The sequence below is a fragment of the Magallana gigas genome, chromosome 3 (genome assembly GCF_963853765.1).
Source record: "Magallana gigas chromosome 3, xbMagGiga1.1, whole genome shotgun sequence".
NCBI lineage: Eukaryota > Metazoa > Mollusca > Bivalvia > Ostreida > Ostreidae > Magallana > Magallana gigas.
In genome coordinates this window covers 46,027,829-46,043,531 of record NC_088855.1, presented here as the reverse complement: position 1 = coordinate 46,043,531, position 15,703 = coordinate 46,027,829, and the positions used below count along the sequence as shown (strand labels likewise).

The window sequence follows — 15,703 nt, the reverse complement described above, 5'->3', positions numbered from 1 at the left end:
GTATATGTACTCTATGTGAACGCAAGATGAACGATTTATTCGGAGTGCCCCGGGCGGTATTGTTACATTGTGTTTCGTTGGTAATCGGGAAATAATAACAATAAACTATATGTTTGTATTGTTATAAGCCTGAATATAATATTTTCTCGCATTATCACCGGTGTGAGATCGGTTTGTCCGGTGTGAGACAGCAGTGTGAGATTTTTCTGTCTTACACTGTGTATTACTCCGCCGTTTTAAAACGTAAACAAACATTGTCTGCTGTAGGGAAATACAAAATGGTGCGTTGAGATTATCCATTAAGTAATTGTGTTGCTTAATTAATTACAATTTATCATATTTTTAATCAAAAAACTGTCGTATGCTCTCATTTTGACTTGCACTATTTGAAGCACGCGGAGGGATAAACCGAAAGTAATCTTTTGAACGTCATAACAGAAAGTTGTCAAACATCATTTTTTTAAGGTAATATAATGCGAGAAAAATAATCATTCATTATATACTCGTGTGGGATAGTGAAATTCCACCTCGGGGCCAAGATTCACGGTCTAGGACTCGGCAAAGCCTCGTCCTAGACCGTGAATCTTGTCCCCTCGGTGGAATTTCACTATCCCACACTCGTAATAATGAATGATTCTATTAATCTGACTAAATAATAAGTGAACACTGAACAAACGCAGTGAGCACATGCAAGGCGAAATCTTTGTGACCGCACGGTGGGCGATTTGTGCACGATGAGCGGGAATGGAGCGGAGCGGAGAGCGCACATGAACGCACGGTGAGCCCACGGGAAACTGGGAAAATAAATCATTTCAAAGAACTGAACCCTGGCATCTAACTGCTGTAAAGCGCCATGATTGGGTGAAAATATCGAAGCCTTGAAACAAGTGAAATAATCATGTAGAATAATGTACACAGACTGTTACAGAAATGCATCAAAATTCGAGATAACATATATCTCTATTAAATTCAATTACCGCATCTCTGACATATTTATATATTTATTTTTAATAATTTGTGATTACATTGATAGAATTCAATGATTAATCCTCAGTTATACATTGCGCATCATCAGCATTACTTCATGCAGTTTCAAATTGCAGAAAAAAGAACTTTTAAGACACTGACATATATAAATGTACCGCCGTTATATTGACCTTCAGCACTAGTCCCTGTAATATGTTTTAAACTATATTGTAAATAAGCTTTTCATGCTATTTTCATCAATAAATTTATTTTCATAAATTAATTATAATGTCTACATGATAATTTTATTTATGTTTTTTTGTTTATTTTATTAGATTCAAGTCATACGTAGATTTATCATTTCATGACGTTACTTAACAAAAATGACGTCTGTTCTACATTTTTCATCAAAACAATGCCATATGGTAAACTCCGTTTCTAAAAAAGTATGATAGATATCGAAAAAAGAAAAAGAGTTATGAAAAGCTAAGATCCTACCCTATATTTTACCAAAATATGGTAATTTTTAATGATAGGGCATTTTTTGATGCTTCGTGGCTCTAGCTCTTTCACTGCCTCATGTCGATCAAGTAATATGGTATTTCAAATAGGAACTCTGGCAATTGTGATCAAAATATAAACAGATATTTACATAATTACAAAACAATTAATTCAACTTCATTTTTATAGTGCACATTTTAATATCAATATGAAAATGGCAGGTTTATCATAATCTATATAATGATGCTGAATTATTTAAATGATACTTTTTTATTAATAGAAATAAACAATTTTATAAGCCAAAAGTGATATTGGTAGGTATAGGTAGTCAAACACTTTATTATTTTGAGACATTTCTCTCTTATTCTTCGGAATCACCCCTATTCTATCTTAAGATCTACTTAATGTTAATTTAATTTTGTTTAGTTCTGACCAACTGAGATAAATTCATCCAATGTTTGTCAAGTTTTGAATAATTCTACATATTTTTAAATTACTTGTAATGTTTTTTACTGTCACACTTCGTTAAAGCAAATACATTGTATCCTTTAGCATCATTTAAAACTAATTATTTTTATTTTCAGGTTTTGGTAAATCTATCAATGAAGTGTGTAGTTTCTTTATTATATTTTTGATATTCTAAGAACATTCTAATGATTTATATTAAGAAAATGGTTATCACAGATTAATATGGAAGACCTTTGATTACACTTACGAATCATATAGATCCGGAAGGAGGGTAGTTAATAAGGACAATTGCTCAGTAATTTTCCTAGCAATTTGGGCATAGATTTTTGTTTTACAGTAAAACATCATACGTACTTGTTACATCTCAGACAGTTTACATTAAGGTGATATGGGACATCTACCGATATTAATGTAGATAAAAGTGCATTTTATTCAAAAAACTTTCAACGGTGTAAAATTTTCACACTTTGCAATATATTACCAAAAAAATATGTTTAAGAAAATATTCGAATGGTACAGCTAATAAAAGCCTCAGCGGGATTCAAACACATAACCTACATATTTATAGTTAACGGTTAAACACATTGCGCTAGGCTGTTAGGCAACAAATGTGAGAAAATAAATGAACTTGATTTAATTGATTATTTCAATAGGAAGTACGCAACAATGTGGAGAAGTTTCATATCACCTTAAGAGCAGTAAACAAAATGCCCTTATCAAAACTGGATAGTATCAACATTTAATCCGCTATTAAAAGATAAGCAATTTAACATTTTATTCATAATAAGATTGATGTTGAGGATCATGTACAGAAAAGCTGATATAGTGCTTCAGAGATATTTTAATTTGAAATACGAACATACACAAAAAAAACCCAGCAAAATGCAGTGACTATTTCCTATTATTTTAGTGTAAAGAGCATATTGATATATTCATCTTCACATCATAAGTATACGTTAACGTTAATGAATCTATTATAACGTGGGGAATCTAATGCGATGCACTCCCATATTAGGAAAATCAACAAATATATGACGTGTAAACATGACATGCTTGACAAATGGACGACTCTTGAATGTGGTCTCAAGAAGGGGAAAAGTGTGTCGCATACAGCGATGGTTCCAAAGTAGTTGTTTTTGACGATGGCATAACCTGTTCCTTTTGTTGGACCCTGTCATCTGTAATAAAAATGCTATGATTTTTATTAATTCATAAACTTTTTATCTAATTTGTGATTTTGAGAAAAAATCGTAATGTAAATAATTGTTTTCTTTACGTAACGTAGTACATGCATGTATATTTTTTTATCATGAAATGGAGAAGACCAAACAAGATCATTAACTGTAGAAAGCTGACTTGGAGCAGCAACGCAAACTGGAAATGAGACAAATGAACACTGCAACCTGTGGGAACCAAAGGTACGGCAGGATCAAATATTGCCAAAATAAGGGTAAGTCAAGACTAAATGAAAGCAAATCACGATATGACAGGATCAGATGTAGAAAATTCAAGGTAAGGCAGGATCAGTTTTAGGAAATATCAGGGTAAAGGAGGATCAAATGTAAGCAAATCAAGGTGAGGCAGGATCAGATGTACAAAAGTCGGATTTAGGCAGGATTATATTTAGCAAAACCAGAGTAAGGCAGGATCAAATGTAAGCACGTCACAGTAAGGCAGGATCAGATGTAGGCAAATAAAGGTAAAGCAGGACCAGATTTAGGTAAATCAGGGTAAGGCAGGATCAGATGTAAGCAAATCAGGATAAGACAGAAAACGATAAAGGCAAAGGTAAAGCAAAACCAAATAAAGGCATATTGGGGTAAGATAGGATTAACTGTTAGCAAATCAGGTTTAGGCAGGGTCAGATGTTAGCAAATCAGAAATACATATAATCTTAAACATACTTACTGTTAAATTCCAATTTTCTCCATTTTTTAAGTACATGGAATATTTTAAAGTTACTTTTTATTGCGGAGTATACATGTAATAAATTGATATCAATTGATTTAATTGTCTTCAAAATGTTACATTCTTTTAATTTTAGAATTGAATGCAGGAGATAAGGCTTGGGATTGTAATTTCTTGGAGATATCAAATGAAGTGGATGTCAAATTAACCGATTATCTCAACACCAGGAATGGTCCCAAAATCACTGAGGAAATTAGAGTCGTTACCACAGACACCGACTAGATAAAGCAAGCAACTAAACTTTAGGTTTAATTTAACATACAATGTTGTAAAAAGTTCGATTTGAAAAGAAGTTTCATTTATAGAAACTTCTAAAGCAAAAATTTTAGACTTGGCTTTATTTTCTTTTAAACGAAATATTAAGATAACTAATAATTTTTATAAGGAAAGTTCATTCTAATTGTTGTTAGAAATTTAGACACTTTATATGATTATGATTGTACTTAGTTTTGGAGACAGATTCAAAATGCTTAAAATTTTATTTATCACTATCTATTTTGAATAAAACGATCATGTTTATAATGAGATTTTATTTGTTATGTTGTAGTATATTGTTCTTTTTTATGTCTTACTTTTTAAGTTGATACATTTTTTATGCATCTTTATTGAACAGAATATTTTACAATCAGTTTTTGAGAAATCCATATCAATGAAATGATAATTCAACATTAGTGTCATGGCGTTAATATAACTGATAGAATATTCTTAAATTGTCTTCTATTAAGCTTGTTATCTTTGTTAAGATGCATGAATGATCAGCAATTTAATATTTTACTTCAACTATGAATATTAATTGTTATTATACATCTATCCATATGATTAGAGAATATGAAGCATGTTCTTGTTATCATTGACTTCTCCGTATGTTAGCATGTTGACTGTGATTTGCCAATATCAAATTTTTGTGTTAGTTTAAGTGCATTTTGTGCCATGCATTAATTGTTTAAAAGAGGGTGATATTCAATAGTTACTCAGAGTTAATAAATACAAGGGACATGAATAAGTATAAAGTAAACAGAAATCGGCCTCTCACTACACCCCCATATTTCCCCTGCTCACGTCTAGTCCATGTATGTTTGAAGAAAAGTGATTTGTCTTTGCCCCACCCCAAGTTTTGCATGTCAAATAGATTTGACAACGAATTTTTTAGAGGAGGTGGGGTAGATTAAATAATGGGTTTTACCAAATATCCCCTAAAACCAATTTTTCGAGAGATATTTAAAGTACTTGTTCATACTGGTGGCCTTGATTTTGAACTCTATGTATTCTGAGAATTGGTGTTTGTTATGCATTAATGTTCGTCGGAGTTATCTATGTTTGTAGTATGTAAATTCTGTCGTATTCCATTGTTATTGAGAATGAGATTAATATTTTTATTATCTATTATTTAAACATTAAAATGAAGAAATATATTATTTTCCTTTTACACTACCGTAAATCACCCTCATTGTTATATTTTAGTTATGTCACGGATGATATATTATTAATGATTCGAGACGATTTTACGTATTATTGAAAAACATGTAAGGTTAACATATTCTAATAAATTTTAAATGTTATCTTTACATACGTTTTAATCGATTAAAGGTTAATAATGTCCATTTTAAAAATGCATATTTTCACAGATTTTATAATTTTTAATGTTATTTTTGGCTATTGAGAAAACTTTTCTACTTTTCATCTTTTGCAACCTGTCCATAGCATTTGTAACTTTTAAAATTTTAAGCAATTATGATATATGGCAAACCAAAATTTGGGATAAAAGTTGAAAGGTAAGTTCTTTTATCCTTGTAAAGTTCAAAATCACATAAAATTAAGGTATCAAATGTATATCCATACATAATCGGAAATAATGAAGGTTGAGATCACATTTATGATTAATTGGTATTACAAACATATAAATTCAAATCCACGGAATAGCTGTAAAGCTAAGGTAAATAAATAATACCAAAACTGAAAAAACTGCTAGCAAATAGTTTATTTTACAAATAATTCGGTATTTATACTCTTACAAGTTCACAGAATTCATAACAGAAATAAGTTAATTTACATATCTTAATTATATGAAATGAAGGTACGAAACAAAGATGAAGTGTACGAATTATTCGTTCCATTTCTTAATCTTCCTTTCCGATAAAAAATTCCCCGCTGGACTTTTGGTTCCTGGCGGGAGAAGAGCCAAGTAAAGGGGTGTGTCTGCGCCTTGGTCAATGGTTTTATGCCCTTTGTGTGACGACATATCCGTATTGACGTAACCAGGACAGCAAGCATTGACTAAGATGTCTTCTCGCGGGTCTGCCGAAAGTTGGCGATGCTGAATTTCTGACAAAACTGATACGCCGACCTTTGACATGCCGTAAGCGCTGCTAGGATACCCTTTGCTTTCGTGGTTACCTTTTTTTGCTGCTTGTATGAAGTCGTGCATTAAGTTTGTTAAGTCGTCGACTGTAATTTTGTAGTTTAAAAACTTTGCCTGAACCTCTTTGCTACATTTCTTAATTGCAAAGGTACTAACCATGCTTGAAACGTTTACAACCCGCGCATGCGGTCTTAATAGCGGAAACAGGGCATTGCAGAGATCGGATGTTCCTTGGTAGTTTGTCCTAATTGACACTTCTGCCTGTTCCGCAAATGGAGCCGTAGAAGCTTGCTTGTAAGCAATCCCGGCATTGTTGACCAGGATGTCCAAACCGCCGTATGTATTCTTGAGGAAATCTCTCAGACGACCAATGCTGGCTTGGTCCGTGATGTCAAGTTGATGGAACTTTGGAGACAGACCCTCCGAGTTTAAACTCTTGATGGCCTCCTGGCCCAGCTCCTCCTTTCTAGCAGTAAGGTAGACATCTCCCTCAAACTGCTTGCACAGACCTCGAACTATGGCGTACCCTATCCCCTTATTAGATCCAGTTACCTATAAAGTTCAGACATGCACCAATAAATTAAGATTCAAAATAAAAATGATGATATGAATTTAAAACTTTTTAAATGAGTTGAATCTCATTGGAAAAATTAATTTTATTTAATAAAAATCGTTTAAAACCATGTATGCTTTCCATGATGATAGAACATTGCGAAGGACAACTTTGAGTTACAATACATGGTAATGAAAGTGCGTATGCATGGTTACCATAGTTCGTGTCTGGTAGCAAAACATTAACAGATGAAAATAAAATGAAAAACGTAGAGGTTAAACAAAATTAAAATGAACTTTGAATAGTATTTACGGTTTTTAATATTCATTAGGTATTGCATGCTAGCGATGGAAACATTCGAAAATTAACCGTTACTGTCCTCCATACTTTTAGTTTACATAAGTATCCCTTCGAAAGAAAAATCGTATTTGTTTCAAGGTACAAGAAAATTAAAACAACTAATTAAGAACAAGAAAATACATTTGATTTAAAGTACTTCAGAGAATCAAATATTTCATTTCAGGAATTTACAGCAAAAATCCCTTTTCACTGTATGAATGGATTCGCTTACCTAAATGACTATCAGAGTATAGTTACGCTAAATACGGGCTTATCGATTGCTTCACCTGTTCACTTTTAGCATTACTTTTTTCTAAAAATTTATAAGTGTGCAAAGTGAAATAATTTAGCATTTCTTTATGAATGTTTACAAATGACAATTAAATAATAAAATTAAGAAAGAAAAACCCTCACCACTGCCACCTTCTTCGACATGATTAAAGATTCGGGTATTCACGTGTCTGTTCTAAAATGTGACCAAAGTAAACACAATACAAACGGGTCGTTTTGTGGGACAATTTAATCATGACCTTTAACTTGTAAATCCTAGGTAAAAAGAAAGAAAACAACACAGACATGATCACATGTGGGTGAAGTAAATCGTGATGTTATTAATCTCATGCGCGCATCAGAAAGGAGGGGAGGGCAGGGGGTCCAGACCCCCCCCCTTCCCTGCAACCTTCTGTAATTTAAATTATTAGATTTCAATAAAAATATGCCCTTACCCTCCCCCGTCAAACTAAATAGCTGTCGGACCCCCCCCCCCCCAAAACAAATGCTCTGGATCTAGCTGCGCATGGCTCTTTATACGTAAAGTCTGTATGGTTTGACGTGTATTTATATACATATTTAAATATGTATATTTATTTTTCAATCAGGGAAATTTATGCGTCATGTCGATCAGTCTTATGATATTAACTTTCTAAACCACCATGCGGAAAACTGGCTCTGTTGTAGGATTTCCTTCTCTAAATCCTGGATAATTTCCTTTTGCAAATCACACTCGATATCTCTGTAGTCAGTTTTGCTTGTTTTCTGCTGACCTAAAAATATGCCATAGACATGTTATAAAACAATGACATACATATCTTACTAACAACTATTTAATTCAAAAAATAAATCTGGCAGTTATGATCATATTAATAAACAGATATTTACTTGATATACAAATTTCATTAAAATTAATAAGCATTTTAATATCAGTATGAAAATGACAGGTTTATATAGTCTATATAATGATGCTTTTAAAATATTAAAATGATACATATTTTTTAATAGAAATAAACAATTTTATAAGCCAAAAGCGATTGGTAGTTCTGAAAGGTCAAATGCTTTATTTTGAATCATATCTCTATTATTCTTCGGAATCACCTCTTTTCCATCACAAGATCTACTGAATGTTTATTTCGTTTATTTGTGACTAACCGAGATGACCTCATTCATTAATATTCAAGTTTTGAGTAATTCTACATTTTTAAATTACTTGCAATTTATTTTACTGTCACATTTTGGTAAAACAAATACATTTTTTAAAATTATCCTTAAGCATCATTTAAATTCATTATTTTATTTTCATATTTTGGTAAATCTATAATTGAAATGTGTAGTTTCTTTATTATATTTTTGATATTCCAAAAGCATTAAAATGATTCAAGTAAAAATCCGGTTATAACAGATTGATTTGGAATACACTTGATTGCCAAAAAATGACATGAACCTACGAACCATACAGTTACCCGTCGTAGGCTTCAAGTGTTGATTATTTTTTCGGGGGGGGGGGGTTAAATTTAATAAACACAATTCATGATTTCTGTTGCAATATGGGCACATAGATTTTTGTTTTTCAGTAAAACATCATACGTATCGATATTGCTGTGGGTAAATAATACTTTCATAATACTTTCAAATTTTTCTACATTTCACAAAAGAATATTTTTTTCTTATTATTGGAATGGTAAAATTATGTCTCAGCGGGATTCAAACACATGACTTACAGATTTATAGTAAACATTCTGACATATTGCGCTATGCTGTTAGGGGACAAATATGACAAAACAAATATACCTGATTTGATTGGTTATTTCGATAAAAAGTACGCCACAATATGTAGATGTCTCATACCACCTTAAAAGCAGTAAAAAAACGCCCTTATTAAAAATGGATAGTATCAACAAATCCGCTATCATATCCAACGTAACATTTTATAATTTATAATAAGACTGATGTTGAGCATCATATACAGAAAAAAAACCATACAGTACTTCTCAGAAATTTTAATGGAAATTACGAATATTCACACAAATTACAAAGATTATGCAGCAAAATGCAGTAACTATTTCTTATTAGTGTAAAGAGCATATTGATATATATTCATCTTCACAATAGAATACGTTAACCTTGATGAATCTATTATAACGTGGGAAATCTAATGCGATGCACTCCAATATCACGAAAATCAACAAATGTTTTAGATATGGCATGTAAACATAGGATCGAATACGCTATTTATGTGACATACATATATCAATTACATTTTATATTCATATTCATTGAACTTATAAACTTTGCGATCAGCGACAAAATCTCCAGCAGGACTCTTAGTGCCTTCGGGTAGGAGAGCCAGATAAATGGGTGTATCTGCCCCCTCGTCGATGGTTTTCGGACCTTTGTGGGATGACATATCCGTATCTACATACCCTGGACAGCAAGAGTTAACAATGATGTCTTCTCTAGAATCAGCAGAAAGCTGGCGTTGTTGGATATGCGTGAGGACACTGACCCCAACTTTAGACATGCTATAAGCACTGCTGGGGTAACCTTTCTTCTCATGCTCGCCATTTTTCGCTGCTTGAATGAAATCATTCATCAAGGCTGTCAACTCTTCGATCGTAATATTTGGATTAAGGAATTTGGCTTGAACTTCTGGACTACATTTTCTAATGGCATAACTGCTAGCCATGCTTGACAAATGAACTACTCTTGCATGTGGTCTCAACAAGGGGAAAAGTGCGTCGCATACTGCGATGGTTCCAAAGTAGTTGGTTTTGTTTGTTACCTCAGCTTGCTCTGCAAATGGGGCAGGAGATGCATTCTTGTAAGCCATTCCAGCATTGTTTACCAGAATGTCTAAACCACCGTAAGTGTTCTTCAGAAAGTCTTTTAATTTTTCAATGCTTGCTTGGTCGGTGATATCAAGTTGATGGAACTTTGGAGAAAAACCCTCTTCATTCAAGCTCTGAATGGCCATTTTGCCGAGCTCTTCGTTTCTTGCGGTAAGGAAGACATCGCCTTTAAATTGTTTACATAGGCCTCTGACAATGGCATAACCTATTCCTTTGTTGGACCCTGTCACCTGTTATAAAAATACTATCAATTTTAATTCATAAACTTTTTACTTTAAATTCATGATTTTGAGGAAAAAATGTAACGTAAAACAACATTTCACGTTAGATCTATCTTAAATGTATTTTGTTAAATGATGATCTTTTTCACAGGGTTTACTTCTTTCGGGGCACATGCAGTAGCTTCCTGGAGGAGTTTACAGTCTTTTTACATACAAACGGTAAACGTGTGGTTTTAAGGGTGGCCTGTTTGGAGCTAAATATTTTTAGAAAATGCCGTATCATGTGCTCTTTTGGGTATTACTGTTGGCTGATGAGACAGGTCACAAATAACATTTCCTCCGAATATTTTGTCATGAGAAATACAACTGCCCCCCTTTATCCTGTTTTATAGTGAAAACAATTACCGGTGTGATACCTTTAGCTCTTTAATAGCACTGTCGATTCCCATATACATCAAATACCTTAATGGGTCGCTGTAGAAACTTACGCGATGTAGTATAATGTACAGCATGCATGTATATTATTTGTTAACAAGCTTCCATTAATGAAATTTTAAGTTTTCTTTCAAATGCTAAAAAATGAAACATGCATGGTCATGTTATAGTACGAATCAAAGTGAAAGTAAGAGAACCGCTACAACCACAGAGCTTTCATAACCGCCCGGTAGCTGAAGAGTTTTTTGTTGAAAAAAAATGTGAAAGCAAGCACGTTTTGTATCTAGCCTACAGTATAATTGTCGATACATGTCGTAAGTGTATACTCACCACTGCTACTTTCGTGGACATGTTGTTTTGATGTTCCTGCCAGTTGTGTTGCAATAGTTGACATATGGAACACAAGAAAGGACAATAACCAGAACACGTGGAAGCATTTACTTCTACTGGGTTGTATAAGAATTGACAAAATTGAAACGTATGTGATAATCTGATGTTAAATACAGGCACGTAGCATCTGTGGGGCGGGGAAGGGGGGGGGGTCGCTGGTACACTTATACCATGATGTACATGATATTGAAAATTTAATTTTGGGTGAGTTGCCCCCCTTTCCCCCTCGTTGTAAGTGCAGATAAAATAGTTAAAGGAAAATTAACCCTAAAATAAGTTTGAAGTAGTAATCGCACTTCGTTTCCTTCCCCCCCCCCCTCCCCTTATGATTGGAAAAGGTTAAAAGTTGAAAAGTTTGCGGTTTTTTGTATATTTTGCATGCCAAAATTTACAAGTGGGACAAATTTGTACCCCCCTCCCACTTTCCAAAACGATGCTACCTGCCTGTAATTGATTAATTGGCTTTTTAAATGTAAACTTGATTTAAATGGTGTATAATTAATAATTTTTTCATCATTCAATAATTTTTTCCGGGGGTGGGGACTTTTAACTTTATATGGATATTATTTTTTGATCGATGAAAACCAAAATTTATGGACACTGATAGCACGGACCCCAAAGACTTGCATGGGCGTGCCTTTTTAAAAAAATTCAAATAGTTGCAGTAATCATAGTAACCTTCGGTTTCACTTACTTTTATAATAATCCATTGAATGATTCAAGGATATCTATATTTCATACCGGTTGTTGTTTACCGATTTACCTGTGCATATCTCAGAGATTGTAAGTGTGGATCCACAAATGTTTTCATGGGCGGGGGAGGGGGATAATATCCTTTGTACAGACGGAATTGTGGGGGTCCGATGCCTATTTATTGTAATTTTACTATGTAAATTTAATAATTTTGAATGTTCTCCTAAATCCGTACATGGAGAGGACTATTGCGACCTTGCGTCGATATATGAGAATTTAGATTTTTTCAGAGACTGGTTTATTGATAAATTCAAACTTTACCTAATGAATTCAACACCAGGAAACAGTGTAATAACTGATAGGGACACAAAATAATTCTTTTATAGAACAAAAAAGAATGTCAGTTGGAAAAATTGTTTGCTATTGTGTATGTTAGATCTCATGCACTATTGTATTATTCATTTGTCCTTCTTTGTTTTCTGAAGTTGTGGCACCAGAGTTTTGTACAATACATTATTTCATCAAGTTGTTAAACTTGCAGTGTTTTATCAATTTTTTGATTGATCTTTCGTGATTGTTATCTTCAACCTGCAATGGAAATGTGTGGGTTTAGTCTACACAAATAGAAGCTCAATGCATTATTTACAAGCATCAATATTTCAATTTCAAACTTTTAAAATCGTCGACTGTACTAAAACTTATCGAAAAGCATCTCAGTATGATGTTTCACAAAACAACAAACGTTAACCCATTTCGAAAGAAGAATGAGTGAAATAAAAACGCTGTTAATTAAAAGTATTCCCTATACATTGATCATATGAACGAACTATGCTGAAAACTAATTTAGTAAAAAGTTCTGTTTTGATTCACTTGAGAAATTAATCGAGTTCTATCATTGTATAGTGGCATATGTACACTATTTCTTCACATAAAATAAAGTTGATGTACAATTTTACTATTGACACTGAGTTTGATTACAAGGAACTTAATTTACGTATATTACGACACCATGTCATATCTGATGTAGGTTACATCCTTTAGTTAAAATTACGTAATGTTTTTGATAATGTACATAATGCTTGCAACACTGGTGTAAAAGAAGACGAAACTCTTTCTTTTTTCATTGTGAAGACTCAGCTTGGAATCACAAATTCTTATATGGTAATGTTTACTAGACTTTAAACTGTGAACTCACAGGTTGATCGAGTAAAATAATCTGAATTTTTAAAAAAGGAGTTACTAGGTATTTAAAGTATTGCAGAAATCACGCCTTTTCTATATTGTCTATCCAAATGATGTTTCCATCTGCAATTAGACATTAATTATAGGCGGAGATTTTGGAAGAGAGTGTCCCCTCCATTCGATCATGTGGATTCTCAAATTGGATATTTTTTGTGCGTATGGGGGATATTTTCCCCTTTTTTATCGCTTTTAAGTTCGGAGCACACAATTTTTCAGACTAACATGTGACAGCATTTGCAACGTTTCAGGTGTTTGCATACATAATTCAGGTAGGCCTCTCCAAAAGAACCATCTAAATACTTTTAAAGTGTATAAATAAACCACTGCAAACTATTTTAGGGAAAAAAGTGCACCTTTTACAGACTAAGTCTATATGTCAAATTAATATTTGGTTATTTGTTAAAAAATGTTTTCGTTTCATGTTATGACCTCTACACCTACCCAGCCACCCACGAATCCACACCTCATTCGCATGTGCGCTGTCCCAGCGTTATATTCCTACGTCTCCATGTGTTCTATGAGAATTCTTTTAAGTCTGAATATTTATATTTTCAGTGTCTTTGTCTGTGACAACAGTACGAGTAGGTTTTGTAATATTAAGACGAAGTATTGTTGGGGCGCAATCGGGGTTTGCATAATTAAAAGAAATGAAAATCACAAACATGTACATATGCCAATATTCTTAAATATTTAATCGTACAATTGCTGAAAATCACATGAATATAAGTATTAAGGATTTATCCTTTAAATATTTTGAGGTAATAATTTCAGTCGGGGCATGATCAAATCTATTATAAAGTCCTTTATTATATTTGACAACGCCCGACCAAAATTATTCCCTCATTGTACTCAAAGAATGATTTCTTATTCGATATATACTATGTAACATTGATATACAGCGGTGTAATATTATTACTTTGTAAAACGTGAGCATACTTCTTTAAACCGTTTAATGTGGCTTTCCTTTACCTACTAAAGTATACATACAAATGTAGTATTGATATAACAAAGAGAAATACTATCAAGAATAAAGAGATGCAATTTACAATAATGATATGACTGTTTAAAGTTTTTATAAATACGTTTACACATCCAAAAAAGTAAGTACAAGTACGTGAAGTATCATATTGCCGATTAGCACGTTGCACAGAAGGAAAAGCAAACATTTCCTTACACGAGCAGATTACCAAGGTTACTAGTAATTGCACGTCTCGAGGTTAGCCAGTGTAAGTCTGTGGCGTTGGAGCTTTAGTTTCAATCGATCAAATAACAATTCATGCTTTTGCAAATATACAAAAAGACATCATTAAAGGATTTGAAAATATACATTAAAGCAAAACTAATAGTTTTTATTTTGAAATGATAAAGACTTTTGAAGGATCTTAAAATTGATTGGAGAAGCATAATATACTGATGATGGTATAACGTTTGATTAAATTCCAAATCAAAGGATAATATTCTAAGAGAAATTGATTTTTTTCTTCAAATATCTCTATAAAAAATCTTTATTTTCCCAAATTAAATGGTATGAAATAGACGTTATTCAAAAGACGTTTTTTTCACTCACGCTTATTTGCATAATCCAACTTTTGATATTCCCGGTATAAATCAGATTTTCCATTAAATTAAATAAAATAGTTGAACTAATAACACTGAGTCGGATAATAATGGTTTTAAATTCTTCAAAGAACTTATAATGTAGTTTCCATTATATCCATGTCACGTGGTAGACTGATGCAGACAACGTATATATTTTGATATGATTAAAAACAACTTGTATGATTTTAAAAATCCTGTAGGAAACATTCTATAAAAAAAAACATCTTTGCCTTAAACCCATAGAAATACATTTTTTATAATAGTAGACACGATTTTTATACATCCTTTAGGAAATTGAATTTCTCTCATAAATTCCCATTTCTCATGGTTTATTATTTCATAAAAAGAAAACATTTCATCTGCCAGATGAGAAAGAACATTTATATGTGAATTTATATTTATCAGCAAATTCTAGTGTTAACGTTATTTGCAGACAGATGTACTTAGATTATCATTTGTTAACTATAGTTTACAACCGTTAAATATAGTTTTACAGATAAAAACGAAGTTAACGAAGTTTTTTTTAGATGTGAATTGAAGAACATTGCAAGTGTTGTTGCTTGTTTGTAATCCGTGTCCATTTTATCTTCTTTATTACTAGTATAATGAACAATTGCTTTGTTCTTTGCCAAATGTCTTTATTTGATTGTGTTTGGATTGATTGGTTTCATCGTGTTGGACACAGTAAGGCTACATGTATTTTTCATGCCTTTTAAGGCATGTTAAATGCACCGTAGGCTTTTTGCGAGTCTTGAATTTACATCGTATGTGCCTTCATAATGATTTACAACCTGTCCTTGATGATTTTATTGTTTACATGATGTAAATGAGGTCACATTTCAAGCTG

At 32.6% G+C, this 15,703-nt stretch overlaps 2 protein-coding genes and 1 long non-coding RNA gene across 4 annotated transcripts; 1 reads left to right on the top strand and 2 right to left on the bottom strand.

Moving 5' to 3' along the window:
• The first annotated feature begins 1,539 nt into the window (after positions 1–1,539).
• Positions 1,540–4,261, top strand: LOC136274023 (uncharacterized). Its single transcript, XR_010712282.1, has 3 exons — positions 1,540–3,115; positions 3,259–3,353; positions 3,980–4,261. It is a non-coding gene; the product is annotated as an uncharacterized lncRNA (long non-coding RNA).
• A 1,602-nt stretch (positions 4,262–5,863) lies between these two features.
• On the bottom strand, positions 5,864–9,358 carry LOC105340670 (carbonyl reductase [NADPH] 1). Of its 2 annotated transcripts, XM_034443151.2 has the most exons (4): positions 9,219–9,358; positions 8,074–8,197; positions 7,569–7,700; positions 5,864–6,814 (listed from the first exon to the last, which is right to left on the bottom strand). In XM_034443151.2, the coding sequence occupies exons 3-4, from the start codon at positions 7,587–7,589 to the stop codon at positions 6,005–6,007; spliced, it is 831 nt and encodes a 276-aa protein (XP_034299042.2). In that variant the 5' UTR covers positions 7,590–7,700; positions 8,074–8,197; positions 9,219–9,358; the 3' UTR covers positions 5,864–6,004. The 2 variants fall into 2 exon arrangements, with proteins under 2 accessions (XP_034299042.2, XP_065936079.1); XM_066080007.1 differs by lacking the exons at positions 7,569–7,700; positions 8,074–8,197; positions 9,219–9,358 and adding an exon at positions 7,031–7,459.
• Positions 9,359–9,412: 54 nt separating this feature from the next.
• On the bottom strand, positions 9,413–11,396 carry LOC136269521 (carbonyl reductase [NADPH] 1-like). Its single transcript, XM_034443150.2, has 2 exons — positions 11,263–11,396; positions 9,413–10,506 (listed from the first exon to the last, which is right to left on the bottom strand). The coding sequence occupies exons 1-2, from the start codon at positions 11,281–11,283 to the stop codon at positions 9,682–9,684; spliced, it is 846 nt and encodes a 281-aa protein (XP_034299041.2). The 5' UTR covers positions 11,284–11,396; the 3' UTR covers positions 9,413–9,681.
• Positions 11,397–15,703: the final 4,307 nt, after the last annotated feature.

Bases quoted from the DNA above. Each gene is read 5' to 3' on its own strand.
- LOC136269521 (XM_034443150.2), bottom strand. From the start codon at position 11,283: ATGTCCACGAAAGTAGCAGTG. The intron at 10,507-11,262 runs GTGAGTATACAC...TTTTTATAACAG, and splicing joins TGTCCACGAAAGTAGCAGTG to GTGACAGGGTCCAACAAAGG.
- LOC105340670 (XM_066080007.1), bottom strand. From the start codon at position 7,057: ATGTTTTGCTACCAGACACGAACTATG. The intron at 6,815-7,030 runs GTAACCATGCAT...TGAACTTTATAG, and splicing joins GCTACCAGACACGAACTATG to GTAACTGGATCTAATAAGGG.